The 15,065-nt window shown below is 32.5% G+C and overlaps 1 protein-coding gene across 2 annotated transcripts in view; it reads left to right on the top strand.

The window, feature by feature from the left end:
• The window catches only part of LOC145292997 (serine/threonine-protein kinase SMG1-like), a 245,574-nt gene that overhangs the window by 220,358 nt on the left and 10,151 nt on the right, over positions 1-15,065 (top strand). For both annotated transcript variants that reach the window (XM_080139251.1, XM_080139250.1), the window contains exons 68-71: positions 4,501-4,579; positions 6,006-6,131; positions 8,560-8,658; positions 12,518-12,702. In XM_080139251.1, coding sequence (XP_079995377.1) covers positions 4,501-4,579; positions 6,006-6,131; positions 8,560-8,658; positions 12,518-12,702 — 489 coding nt within the window. The remainder of the gene's footprint in view (positions 1-4,500; positions 4,580-6,005; positions 6,132-8,559; positions 8,659-12,517; positions 12,703-15,065) is intronic.

The following is a 15,065-nucleotide window of genomic DNA, read 5'->3' as shown; positions in this document are numbered from 1 at the left end:
CTATAAATTTAGCTCTAGATCTTATCAAAAGAAATAAAACCGCAAACTTCATTATTGTCTCCGATTCTCAATCTGTCATCACACATACAAACTTCCAGCAACTAAAAAACGAAATCATACTCTGTTGGGTCTCCAGCCACATTGGCATACAGGGCAATGAACTAGCTGACACAGCAGCAAAGTCAGCCCATAAACAATCTATCGACCCCACCTTCAAAATCCCATACACAGATATCAAAAGAAACATCAATATATATATCCAAGATAAATGGCAATCTTATTGGAACGAATTCCCAAACAACAAACTTTTCCAAATTATGCCAAAATTAACGAAACATGAACATCAAGAAACAAACAGGAAACAAAATGTCATTTTAACAAGACTTAGAATAGGTCACACACACCTTACACATTCTTACCTCCTAAAAGGAGAAACTCAACCCCAATGTATTCCCTGTCAAGCACCCCTTACCGTAAAACATATACTAACTGAATGCATAGATCTTTCACATATCAGGAAAAAACACTACAAAGAAATAGATCTTCAAAAAATCTTTAAAAAGAACAATACCAGAAAAATAATATCTTTCATCAAAGAAATAGGACTCTTCCAAAAAATATAACCTCTCAAAAACTTACATTCTGCAAAAGCAAAAACAATCCGGCTTCTCCCACCTTTCCATCCTATTTTCACCTGGCAAAATCCACTATAAAACAACCAAACCAAAAGATACAAACTAATGATTGAAAATACAAAAAGCTTGAAGAATAAAACCTATAAAATAACTGGATACAACATCGAATACTATTCCCAAAACAACCGGATTCGGCATTAAATAACCCACAAAGAGTTGATATGCCGTAAAACAAAACAAAACAACCAACTAACCAACCTTATTCCTGAGTGGCTTCCGGGCCTTGATAAGTGGTGACCACCGTGTAAAAAAAAAAAAAAAAAATTGGAGTGAAGACAGTGCATCACTGAAAACCACCTTTAATGCATTTATAAGTGTAATATACGCTTTTTATATATATATATATATATATATATATATATATATATATAGTCTTGGAAGTTTTTAAAACTATACAAAAAAAAATTTTTTTTATCATTCGTTAGAAAACTATTTAGTCAGTAAGTCATTCAATCACCTGCAATCACTGCATTAACTTGCTTTCTCGAATTTGCTGTAGTATCAGTAATAATTTATTTTTTAAGAGATCATCAGTTGTTTACCATGAAACACTGCTGTTTCGGGGATTTAAAAACATGTTTTTAACACTTTTTCAAAGTGTTTTTTAACATGTTATATTAACTATTTGCTCTTTTATATATATATATATATATATATATATATAGACACACTTTAATTTGTCTTTACATAAGCAGTAATGTGTTGCTACACAGTCATGAGCATGTTTCGTCCAGCTAGTATTAATAACTAGAGACCTCTTCAGGCGGTCTAGCTTATATGAAAGCAAAGTTTGCAAATATGAATTAGGAATGGATGAGCTGCGATATGTTCGATGTGTAGAGATGTAAAATGTTTTGATAACAGAAAAATGTTGTTGAAAGATAAATATTTAAAACAAAATATTTACAGGATATTTATAATAATGAAAGATTTGGAATTTAGTAAAGCCAGTTAAATATATATATAATAAAAGATTTGGAATTTTATTTTGGAAACAAAACAATAAGATTGACCTGGTTATGTGATGTAAGATAACTAACAAAGAAACAAGGTTATATATTCACAAAACACAGACTAGTCATGGTTAGTTGGTAGTTGGTTAATAAGCAGGATCAAGTTGAAACTGAAGTTATTGGCACAGAAGTGATTTTGTTTCCGTGGTCTATGAAAGCATCCTATGGACACAACTGGAGAAGATATAGAAATAAACGTCTGCAAGCTCTAAAGGAAGTGTGAATAAAGTTATCTGTGAATTATAATTTGGTGCTGTGGCGTTTCCTTTGGAGCAAAAGTATCTCAATTACAGGACTTGTGTCAAAAATAATTGCCAGGAAAAAAAGAACTATTCCAGAAGGTATGTTTCCCTTTTTCCTGGTGCTAAGCAAAAGTATTTGTCTTGGTTATGAAGGTATCTAAAATATTGTCCTATTTGTGAACTTTCCAATTGAATCTGTATATACACCTGCACACACAGAACAATAGTAGAAGACTGCAGAAGAAGACAAAGAAATCTGTCATTGGCCTGGATTGATTACAAAAAGGCCTTTGACAGTATACCTCAATCCTGGATACTTCGCTGTTTGGAGCTGTACAATGTGCACACTGATATTAAATCATTCCTTCAAAAACAAATGGCCAGATGATGCACATCAATTACACTACAGCACACAGAAGGAAGGATACAGACCCCAAACATAAAGATCAAACGAGGAATATTCCAGGAAGACAGCCTCTCACCGCTCCTTTTCTGCCTCACAATGGATCCACTAAGCTACTTAAACGATCCAATGCTGGATACAATCTCAGCATGATCAGAAAGAAGGAGGAAAATAAGAGTAAACCATCTACTCTTTATGGACGACTTGAAACTCTATGTGGAATTCGAGAAACAGCTTGTCTCTCTGATAGACATTGTTAAAAATTATACAGAGGACATCTGCATGGAGTTTGGGTTCAACAAATGCGCTAAGTGCACCATAAAGAAAGGAAAAAAGACAGCATCAGAACATCTTAATCTTGACAATGGCTCTATTGAAGACCTTGAAGAAAATGCTGTCTATAAATGCATGGGAGTAGAGGAGAATGAGACACTTGAACTTGGAAAGATGAGAGAAAAAGTGCAGGGAGAATACTTCAAGCGACTTAAAAAAATCCTCTCATCACAACTATCACTGAAAAACAAAATTACTGCCATCAATCAATTGGCAATACCCGTTGTCTCTTATGGATTTGGCATAATCAATTGGCTACAGAAATGCATCAATAATCTTGATGTAAAAACTTGGAAAATGCTGGCCCTTCATGAAGTCATTTACAAACATCAGTGCGTGAACAGGCTGTACTTACCATGGAGAGAAGGTGGTTTAGGCATCACTGAAATTAACCACGCATACCGAGCTTCAATGGTAAGCGTAGGCCAACATATCAAATGTTCTTCTGACCCCAAAGTAAAAATGTTGAATGACCATCACACCAAATGTCTGCCTCAGCAGATGTCAACTACAAAGCTTGGTGGAAATTTCAGTGGTAACACACTGGATAACACAATAGAAGAATATGACAACCCAGCAACCCTAATTACCCGAAAGAAGAGAGAGGAGTATACAAAAAGGGAACTGAAGACAAGACTAGAGGGATGGCAACAACATAAGAGAGCAGGCATCGAAGAACTGAACCAGAACTACATTGACAAGGAGGCTTCAGTACAATGGCTTAAAAGTGACAAATTTCCATTTGATGAAGAACGATTAATTATAGCTGCACAAGACCAAGGCTTACTCACAAATGGATTTAAGAAAATGGCTGATCTACAAAAAAAACGACCAATGCAGATTCTGTCCCTCGGCTGTTGAAAGCCCAAGCCACCTAATGTCTGGATGCAAGAATCTACTAGCCAATGGTCATTACACTGCCCACCACAACAAAGTATGTGAATACTTACATTGGAAGATCTGTGGAGAGATGCAACTAGATAAGTTATCAAACATCTTGGAACATGAACCACCACCGATAACATCAAACGGAAAAGTGATGGTGTTATACGACAAAGGCATATAGGCAGGTAGATACATAAAAGACAAGAACTGCACTCATTATCGACATCACAGTTCCAAATGACTTTGGCCTTAATAGAGCTGAATGCGAAAAAAAATATCAGGATCTAAAAAATGATCTAAAAACAACATGGTCTCTGAAAGAAATAAACATTATACCAGTTGTGACGGAAGCAACTGGCCTAATAAAAAAGAACCTTCAGAAATACTTAGAAGCAATCCCTGGAAAACCAAGCTGTAATGAAATACAGATAGCAGCCATAAAGGGAACAGTGTCTATTCTTAAAAGAGCCCTCGGATATAAATTTAAACTGTAATAGAATCAAGTGTTAGCCCTAGGAAGGAGCACCTTGATCTCTTAAAATTACCAAAAGTAAAAAAAAAAAAAAAAAAAGATGCAGACACTGTCCTTTTATCCATACACTCAAGAGACACAATTAGATCAGTTTATACAATTACATGAACACTGGATAGCACAATCCATTTTGTAGACATGTTATTTATATGCACACTTATGTATACATTACAAATGACAGGTGTGTGTGTGTATATACATACAGTTGTACTACACACACACACACACATAACAGATTTAAATCAAGAATGCAATACAAAAAAGTGATTGGTAGTTATTTGATGTTGCCAGTTGGCAAACATTTAAATTTTACTGATTCTAAAATTAATTGTTCCAAAATTAAATAAAATGTTAGTCTCCTGCTTGGGATAATTCAATACTGATATTTTCTTTGTAGATGCAGAGAGAGCTGTGTGTTGGCAGAATCTACAGCAAGTTCAGTGACTGCTCTGGAAGAAGAACTTATGCTCACAAAGGTCTTTTGCTGGATGTTTTTCCCTTTTCTTTTTGAATTTATTATTTAACCATTAACTTTTGCATTTCACCATATAGGCATTCTAACCAAAAAACTTTGACAACAGATTTGTTATCTCCAATTTTTCTTTTGATCTATCTTTTTTTCTTTGTCACAATATAGCAACTTTTGGGGATTTAGAAGAGAAGCCAACAAATGAAAAAAGAGTCCAAAATTCATAAATATAACAAATAAATGATATCAAAGGCAAGATAAGTTATTCTACCTACCTGGATAAGTTTTGTATTTTAACTTCTTTTAAAGCTTCTATTTCTATTGAAAAAAAACAAAAAAAAAACAAGTGTCCAATTGGTAACTCAAACTGACAATGATATGGTTGATAAGAACATGCTTTCTTTAAAGTGTTGATAATGGCTCAAAAATTAAAAAATAAACAAAATACTGACAGAAATTCACCCAATAAGTGTCATGGTGATACTTATTGGGTGAATTTGTATTTGTACATAAATGGTATATACTTGTATCCGTATCATTGTAGTTTTTTTTGTATAAAATGTTAAAAGTCTAATTGAGTGTTTCATCCTTCCCTTTTCCTATGTGAATTTAGTATTAGTATATCACGGATAGACTAACATGAAACTTTGGAAGATAAAGAACAATTTTAGCCCCCCTTATGCTTTCATATTGTTTGCATTACAATTATGAAAGTTGCTCATTCATCTTCTATTTGACATTAAATTTTGGGAAAAATTTATTTTAATTGTTTCAGATCATACCCATTCACTGTTAAAGTTCCCCACATGACAGGGTTTTCTATTCTAATAGCTTCTTTCCTCAAACTGCTTGTCTTTGGAATTCCCTCTCTGTTTTCCTGAATGTGCTAATATGCAGAAGATCAAATGTAATGTGAACAAACTTCTTGCTGCACAACTTCCTATTTGGGAGTCCTCCTATCCATTTGGCCTCTAATTCACAGTAGTCCCTTATGCCTCAGTATACCTTGTTTTTGGTGAATTGAAGAAAATAAAAAATTAGAAAATTGGTCGTTTGGTGTGTGATCCATCCTTGTAATAAAAATTTTTTATTTATGATGTGCAAAAAATGTTGAGTGATAATTTGAGGCATAGCTCCTTCTTCATAAACAGCACAAATTTCGCAAGTAGTTTTGGCAGCTATAACATCTCAATTAAATGCAAATGCTGTTGAAAATGATGGTTTATTTTGACTTTACACTTTCAGTTAAATGATCTGAAAAAAAAACAAAAACTTTAAACAAATCAAAACAGTTCATATTTTTGAGCAATAAATTATCTTCAGAATGATAAAATATTTTGTGAATGCATTTTATTTCTGTGTACATTTTGAAATTTTATATAAAACGCTTCTAAAGTATTTCTTGACTCAATATTTTATTTTCTCTTTTACAGCCACCAAGTGATGGAAAGACGATTGATGAAAATTACATAAATTCTACTCGCGATATTTTAGTTGAAGATGTTAAAGAGATCAAATCCAAATATTTACGATTGAAAGAATCTCTTGATGTCACAAAGGTAATATTTTCTTTCAGTAGATTTATCCAATATACTTTGTTTTAATATTTCTATATATCTAAAGGAAGTCTTGCCTGTTGGGGTAAAGAATGTGCTTTGTTCATCAATCAATGGCTTATTTAACTGCTGACTGATGAATAGAACTTAGGTGGTATACTTTAGTCCAGCGGGAAAAATTTCCCGGACCTCCTGAAACTGTAGGTATCAATGGCTAATCAAAATATTATTGCATAGTACCATATGTAATAAGTATATTATACTCTTACAAGTGTAATTGAGTATTTTGTTTTAATTTCTTTAAAAAAGCAAGATTATATATATGTGCTAACTTTATGTACCTGGCATTGCTCGGGATTCATCAATGTCATTGGTTGCACATTTTAAAAGTTAAGCAAGTAAAGAAATTTAACGTTTTTATTGTTTTATTTCAATAATTGTAAAATTTTGATTAAAAGTAAATTAAGATTAAGATTGAAATATGTAAGCCACATATATGCATTTGTAGGAAATCTCTAATTATGGAACCCCTACTGGTGGATAGTCACGAAAATAAAAATAGCATCATTAGCTTTTTAAAAAAAAGAATTACATAAATCCGATCATAAAATATTCTCTAAACTTTTCATACAAAATTAGTAAAAAAAAAAAAATTGCACTGGTGGAAGAGAGCAAGGGTTATCCCCTAGAACTAAAAAAAAAATTTTTTTTTGAAGATTTTCAAAACTAATATAGCTCATAGAAATCTCCTGTGTGCATATACAATTTCTTTGACAAATTTAATTGCAGTCAGTTCATTATTATTAGATACTGTTTCAGAGGGCCTGTAAATTTGGGACTTGTTGATCCCCTAAAATGGATCTTGGTTAAATTGAAAATATTGATGTTAACTTTCTCATAATATTCAGTGATAAAATATTTTCATAGTTACATGCACAAGTTTTCTATAGGCAACACATAAACATTACACACACACACACACACACACACGCATTGAGTTATATATACAGTAGAACCTCGGGATACATTTTTTTTCAGGTTACGATACGGAATACAATGTTTTTCTGGACCCTAGTTACAGTATTTGCCCGATCTTATGGTGTTATTAATAATGGTTTTTGATTATATATACATGTGTATTATATACTGTATTGTATTTTGTTACTGATTTTTAATGCTGTATCCCAGGGTTCTACTCTGTGTGTGTGTATGTATATATATATATATATATATATATATATATATATATATATATATATATACACACACACACACACACACACACACTAGTCTGGGTGCCCGGCATTGTTTGGGTGTTTGGAGGTGTGTGTTGAACAAAAAAAAAAAAAAAAAAGTGGTAGTAGGCAGGCAGACTCAAACCGTACCACGAAGGAGGAAAGAAAGTGAAAAAAAAAAGTGACACTTTTGCCATTGCGTCCATCGCCAAACCGGAAGTGATGAAGGTTTAAATTGAGGCTAGTCAATCAAAAAGAGGGGATGACTTTCGAAAATATTGGCAAAAAAAAGCGACCTTCTCCTTGTAGTAAAGTGCCCAGTGGAGAGTGAAGGAATTAATTATTTTAGCCAATTTTTTGATATTTGTTGTCCGAAGGGTCGAGCTTCAAAACGATACTGATCTTGTAAAAATTTGTTGCCTCTGTCAAAAGTTTTAGGCAGATATACATACATACATACATTTAAACAGACAGGTGAGATTTATATTATAGATGTGTTATCTGCATTTTAAGTTATACCTAAATAGTATTTAAATTAACAAATAAAACTTTGATTCTTACTAGGTTATTTCATTTGTTATTGGTTGGTTGCAACACCCAGACTGTGGTTGAAGCTACAAAACAAGTATCTGTTTACTTTAATATCGAACATTTGAAAGGCAAACCAATTTTTCTTCTGTCACATACTTCCTTCCATGACATAACTTCTGGTACACATTAGCATAACCCATAACTTGATCTTACATGGAATTTTCTGTTTTTACTACTATTACTTTTACATAACCTCGTCCAATATTGCTTCATCTCCATTTATAGGCAATTTTAGGATAAAATTTTACTTAAATTTCTTTACTATTTATTTATATAAATATATTTCACATGTGCAGTATTAAAAATAGCATCAGAAATTAATACAAATTTAGGATTAAGGCATTTAAAATATTGTTTTTTATGTTTAAAATAACTTTTGAAATGCTCAAATGATCCCATGACATTGTTGTTTATTACTAATGTTATTACACATTTTTAATTTGTAAAGATGTTTATTTATATAAAATTTAGAGATTTGTTTTGACAAAACTTTGCCGCAAAAATGCTGAATTCATGTATTTAAATAATTCAAGTTTTTCTTGTTGAAATATCAGATTATTTTGACCAAATTTGATAAGTTTTTTTTGTCTTTCTTTCTTTTGAAGGAGATGTTAACCCACCAAGTTGTAAACATTAAATCAATTGTGACAGCTCACCACAAACTGATGTCAGAAATACGAACAATTTTGAAGTCAGTTGCCAAGGTAACATAAATATTAAGTCAGAGTTGAATTATATAAGTTTTTTTTTTTTTTTTTTCTAATAAATCTTTGTTCAGAATTATTGGACCAGACATGATCTCCCCAACATCTGATAAAACCAAACGGTACTTGTACAGTTTAATCAAGACATTAAAAAATGAAAATATCTAAAAAAGTTTAATGTATGTATCTGTTATGGAATGAAGTTCTCCGAAAAAAAAAAAATTTCACTTAATTTCATCAAGTAGTTTTTCTTTTTTGTTTTTTTTACAGTGAAAAAAAAACAATTTGCTGTGGTAGTGAGCAAAAGGTTTGATTTTTAGGAAGAAAAGCTAGTCTTAAAGATGGGGAGGGAGTGCCGGCGCTTTACATTGAGTTATCTCTCCGTGGCGTGTTGAAAAAATTCCAAGATGTCTATCTTCAACACACTGTCATAAAAACATGTTTTTCCGCTGTAAAAAAAAAAACTATTCTATCAAATTAAGTGAAATTTTTTTTCAGAGATTTTCATTCCATAACGGATACGTACAATTTAAACCTTTTTCGATGTTTTCATTTTTTAATGTCTTGATTAAACTGTACAAATGCCAACCAAACTTATTGCAAAGAACTTTGCATCAAATTTCAGCCTTTGTGATTAGGGTCAACTACTCTCAGAATTTCCCTTATAACTGAAAATACTCCAAATAAAATTTATATAACTCTCTGGGATGTTGACAAACTTATCTAAAATCTTGGTGCCAGCAAGACAACTGCTGCTAACCACATTTCAGCCATTATGTTTTAGATTCTTCAGTCACAATTAACTTTTATCCTTGCAAAGTTGTTGAATTGCTTGAAATAAAAATCATTTTTATCACTCTGAAAAATTTGTTAATCTGCCCAGTATTTAAAAAAAATACTGGAGAGTAGTTCTCTACCTCTCAGTACAAACTGATCAGTCATTTGCAACATTATTAGTAAGTTGTTTGAATATGTGATAAATCAAGAAGTTCTCAATCACCTCATCAAAAGCAATCTACTTAATAACAATATGGATTTCTTCCTGCAAGATCAGTTGCTGACATGCTGACTGTAATATTGCATTCGATATGTTAATCTGTCAATGGGAGCTTTGTCTTTAGGCTGATAGCTGTTGACATAACCATGGGTTTGCTTCACAAGCTTTCTAGCTATGGAATATCTAGTAATGTCATTTCAACCAACAAATCTTTTCTCTCTGATAGATCTATAAAAGTAAATATTAATGGGCAGAATCCGAAGCACATAAAATCAATACCTGCCTTGAGGATCTATTATAAACTCAACCCTCTTCTTGATCTTCATTATTGATCTTCCAAACAATATTTTGAGATCATTATGCAGATTATACAACCATCTATGGTAGCTCTTCTAAGAGCATTAATGCATTAATATTCAAGATTTTGCTAATTATGTTTCTTTCAACCCAAAATGCATGGTGCAAAAAGTTTCTTAGTATCTTCTCTCCACCATCAATGCTTGCAACCCTTTTTCTATCAGTTGAAATGAACAGCTCTCTCCTTGAGAAAACCTCATTGTTTTAGTAAGATTCTAGGACTGGTTTTCATTCCAGACCTGAAATGGAAAGCTTGCATAAAATCTGTTACTTAGCTTACTGGAAAAAATGATTGAATCATTTTACTGCTCTAGAAATACCCAACTCCTGATGCAATCTTCTACCTGTAAAATAATCAAATACATTCTAAAATAGGGTACTGCTGCTACATCTGTGGAGATTTCACTCAGAACACTTCTTGCTGTGAAAAACTACAAAATTGATTTTGTATTTTAGTTAGGGATGATCTCTCTTTTTTCATATAACTTTCTCACAACAGAAATATTGCTAATGTTTATTTGGTTAGTTCCAAGGTAGGTGCATGATTGAACTCCAAACTCTGCCTCCCCTCCTACCATCCACCTGTAAAACATTCACAACAAGAAGTTGTCTGGCTACCACTATTGCAAAGAGTTTCCCTTTTTTTTTTTTGTGGTCCATGTATAAAAAAAAAACAAACAAAATTTCAGTGAATAGTTTTTCAAACACTTCTCATCTGTGAATACTTTACTGTAAGATTGCTTCCGTGCAGAATACAAATTGATCATCTTCATATTCAGTATCAACAAATATATTTTTATGCTTAAGTAGTAACATTTTGTCCATTCCATCCATTTTTTTTTTTTTCAATTCTCTCACGGTGTTATTTGTTATCTAGCTGACAATTTCATTTAACCTTAATCTTGAGCGACTTTTACTCTTGGTAAATGGTGACTCATTAATCTAAAAAAAAAAATCATACGGATATAACCATGTTTACGCACTGGTTCTAACAACATTACTGAAGTTAAGTGACATTGAACCTGGCCAGTACTAAATGGGTGATAAGTTGGGATTTTAATCTTTTCTGATACTTGTAAGTATTAGGTACATAAGAAGTGCAGTGGAATTATTGGTTGTTTAATAGAGAATAATATGTACAAGAAATATAAGATGTAAATGGGTGAGAACTCTGATGTGGAGAAAGTATATCTGGATGGCAAAGCTATTGATGTCGAAGTTTTATTTTCGTGATACCATTAGAGCACAGGATGGAGTAGGAGCTAGTGTGATTGTAATGAGTTCAAGGAACTTCTGCTATTACTAACCAGTAGAACATTATCAGTATCAACCAAATGAAGGTGATCATGAATGGATGTAAAATCAATGAGTTGAGGACATATGTTGCATGGTTAGAAATGATATGAGAAGGATAAGATAGATGTGTAATGTGAGTGTTAAAGACAGGCTTAGTTCTGATGACCTCAGAGGAGAATTAAAGCTGGACAGTACAGAAAGATGTGTGCAGAACAGGGGACTTTGATAGTATGGTCACATTAAAAGAATGGATCAGAGTTCTTGGCTTAGATGTAGAACAGTTAAGGTAGCAGGTTCAGTTCACAGGAAAAGGCTAAGGAAAGCATTAAAATAAGTCATAAAATGGACATGAGAGAAAGAGGGATAAATAGAGATCTGGTCAAAGATAGTTTAGTTTGGGAATCAATTTCTTAAAGTTGTTCAGTACATGCCAGCATGTAAAATGAATGTTAAATTGAATATGATGATGATGAACTGAACCATATACCTGTGTGAGTTTGTCATGAAATAACTTGGCAGTAAGTGATCATCTGTAAAACCCAACATCTTCTTTTTATATCAATTACATTTACTAAAATGCCATTTGATATTTTAGCAACAAAAAATTTAAATAAACTTATTTAAAAGAAAAACTGGGATATTGAGTATATGAGAAAGAGAATAACCTTTAACTTTTGCCATTTGATTTCATTGAGCACCTGATTAAACTGTTTTTTTCATATGAGAAGATTTAATCCAATCTTTGTCCTATACAAACGCTAACCATCCAATATTTCTGTCTTTTTATTCCTTTCTCCTTCCGACACTTGCAGTTTTCCTACTTTTTTTCCAACATCTGTGTAATTTTTCTCCCTCTCTCCCCAACAGCTACATAATTAACCCCTTTTCATCACCTGCACAATCTCTCTCTTTCATTTCCCTTTTTTTACATTACATTTGTTTTTTTATCTGCACTAAACTATTAGATTATCCAATAGAGAAAGTTTCATGAAGGTTGCTGAGTACATATCAATAAAGTTAAATTCTTGAATGTATAAATATTAAACTTTCCAACAATCTCTAATTTTACTGAAACTTCCTTTGTTCATTTGTTTAGTTTCTTGATGCTTAAACAACTTGTATAGAAAGTGTTTGATTTTTAAATGTTTTCCAATTTGATCTCATCATTGGACTCCTCATTAAATCAATGCATTTTTCTTGCCTTTATAGTTGGAAGAGCAAGATCATGGCTTCACTCCACAGCCAGGAAGTATCAGAGATTATCTATCAACATATAAAACTTTTTCAGAGACATTGACCATGGCTCTAAAATTAGCAGTGAGTGAAGATGTCTCCAAATCTGATATGGATGAAGCTGAAAAAATGATTGATTCTCTTGTTAATCAGACGGCAGGGTAAGTTCTTAAATGAAATGGAATATCGATGTTAATTTTTTTTTCTTTTTTGGCAAAAACTTTTGATGCATTTTCTTAATTTATGCTTTGGAGTTTTTGATATATGAATTTGTAATTTGGATTATTTTAACTTCTATTCTCATCTTGGTTGTTACCAATGTAATCTATGACCTTTTTCAGGTATTTCTTTTCAAACTTGGGAACATCGAAGGAATTTCAAACCGAACCCTTTATTATTTGATCCACAAGGATAGATTGCTCTGATTTAGTCAGTCAGCTAAAAATTTAAAACAAAATTAAAAAAAAAAAATCATTTTATCTGACAATTTGGTATTTAATTGATAGTCACCTTTGACCTTCAAATGCATATTTTTTTTTAACTCTACAACCCGTACAGAATTTTAACATGAAACCTTCATTTTATTCATATGGCTAAAGTGTTCTTATTCCATCATGACCAGACAAAAATGTTATTTTGTTATTCTTAATTATTACCTGCAGTAAGGGTTAAACTATCAACCTCCAGAAGACTCTCATTTTGAACTGATTGTTAACCAGTGCTTTTAACCATTGTGCCATGGGTCCAGCAGTTTGCTGCTATACTAAATATCTACTTGCAGCTATCTAGTTGAGCCAGGGTTTCACTTGGAGTGCAGATGTAGCCATTGATGTTCGACCTAATGGTCCTGTTGATGATACTCTGAACTCCCAAAATCTGATGGTGTCAGGTCGTTGATCATGAGATTTTCTCTTCAATGTTGCTTTGTTGTTGAATCTTTAATCTTTTAATTACTTTCTACGATTCACTTGCTGATGCCGAAGAAGTCAGATCTTATTTGTTCATCCAAGTAGAACACTGTTTCTTTCACAAATATGAAAATTCCAAATTGTCCATAATCAATGATTTTACAAAAAAATGGAAATGTAGTGTTTTCATGAAGACAAAGTGAAAAGAATTCAAATACGTATAAAATTAGCAGTTGAAAATTGCAAATAAATATCATCTACACTCTGTAGAATATTAGGTTCAATCAGGTCCTACTTTTGTTTTTTTGGATCTATGATATGATTTTCCAAGCCTTGAGATATATTAAGTTCAACCAAACTCCTTATAGTTTTCCATAAAGTGTCAAGAATTTGATATTTCCTATAAATTCTTATGTTGTATCTAATGATACTATTTGTCGTGCAATAACAAACACGTGGTTTGAATAATTATATCAAAATATTTCAGAATATTAACAGCCAAACAAAGATGTGTACATCTGTTAGTACATGTTAAAATGGGCGTACAAGGTAGCTTCAATAAGTCTCCAGACTTTTGTCGTATGAGCACTTTTATTAACAGTACACACATGAAACTTTAGTCGTCTTCAATGTAATCTCCTCTGACTGCAATGCACTTGTTGTATCATTCCAACAACTTCTGGAAGGCTCTTTGGAAATCGTTGTGTGAGCATGTCAATGACCCTCATCACAGCCTCTTTCATCTCCTCAATTATCTCATAACGACAGTCTGTAAAGTTTTCCTTGAGCTTAGGGAATAACCAAAAGTCACAGGGAGCAAGACCTGGACTATAGAAAGGGTGAGGAACTGTCTTGATGCCCATCTTGGTCAAATAGCTTGTGACAAGGATGGAGCACCCTTGGGACAAACTTTGTTCAAATCTTCCACATCTTCAGTTCCTCGCGAATAATTGTGTGTAGTTCCCACACTGACATCAAACTGTGCACTTATTGTCCCTATAGACACACAATTGTCCTTATCCACAAAATTCTTTATTTGGCCAATCAACTCTAGTGTTCTGACTTCCTTACTCTTCTCATAGACTCCCTGCTTCCTTGAATCTCTCATGCCACTTAAAAACTGATGCTCAATTGATGCAAGATGGTCCAAAAGCAGTCTGAATCATCCCATACATTTCTCTGGTATTTTACCAAGTTTAAAACAGGATTTCATTGCATATCATTCTTCTAAAGTGTCCTCAATCCGTTATTGCATTTTTAAAATTTACCAGCTGTGACAATCAGGCATTAGTAGGATGTATTCCAATTTCTGTTGTAGCTATTTGTTTGAACCTGAAATTCTAAAAATTGGTACATCATTTCATAAGATGTATAGAAATAACATACTGAATTTTCAAGTCTACAACAATTTTAAGTGTCTGTACAAAAAAGTCTGGAAACTTATTGAAGGCACTTTGTATATCCAACAGTATGTTATTGAGTTTGGGGATCTTTGAGATGAGAATTGATAATTTGTATCATGACTAATGGAATGAGAATATAGATTAAATAAAGGGTTCAGTTCAAATTTTGCATTAGCTCCAGTTCTACTAGAAAGTTCCAAAGTTCAAAAAATG

The sequence above is a fragment of the Euprymna scolopes genome, chromosome 14 (assembly GCF_053919585.1).
Source record: "Euprymna scolopes isolate OS-2025 chromosome 14, ASM5391958v1, whole genome shotgun sequence".
Lineage (NCBI taxonomy): Eukaryota > Metazoa > Mollusca > Cephalopoda > Sepiida > Sepiolidae > Euprymna > Euprymna scolopes.
Note: the sequence above shows the minus strand (reverse complement) of the source record. Positions and strands in the feature narration are given on the sequence as shown.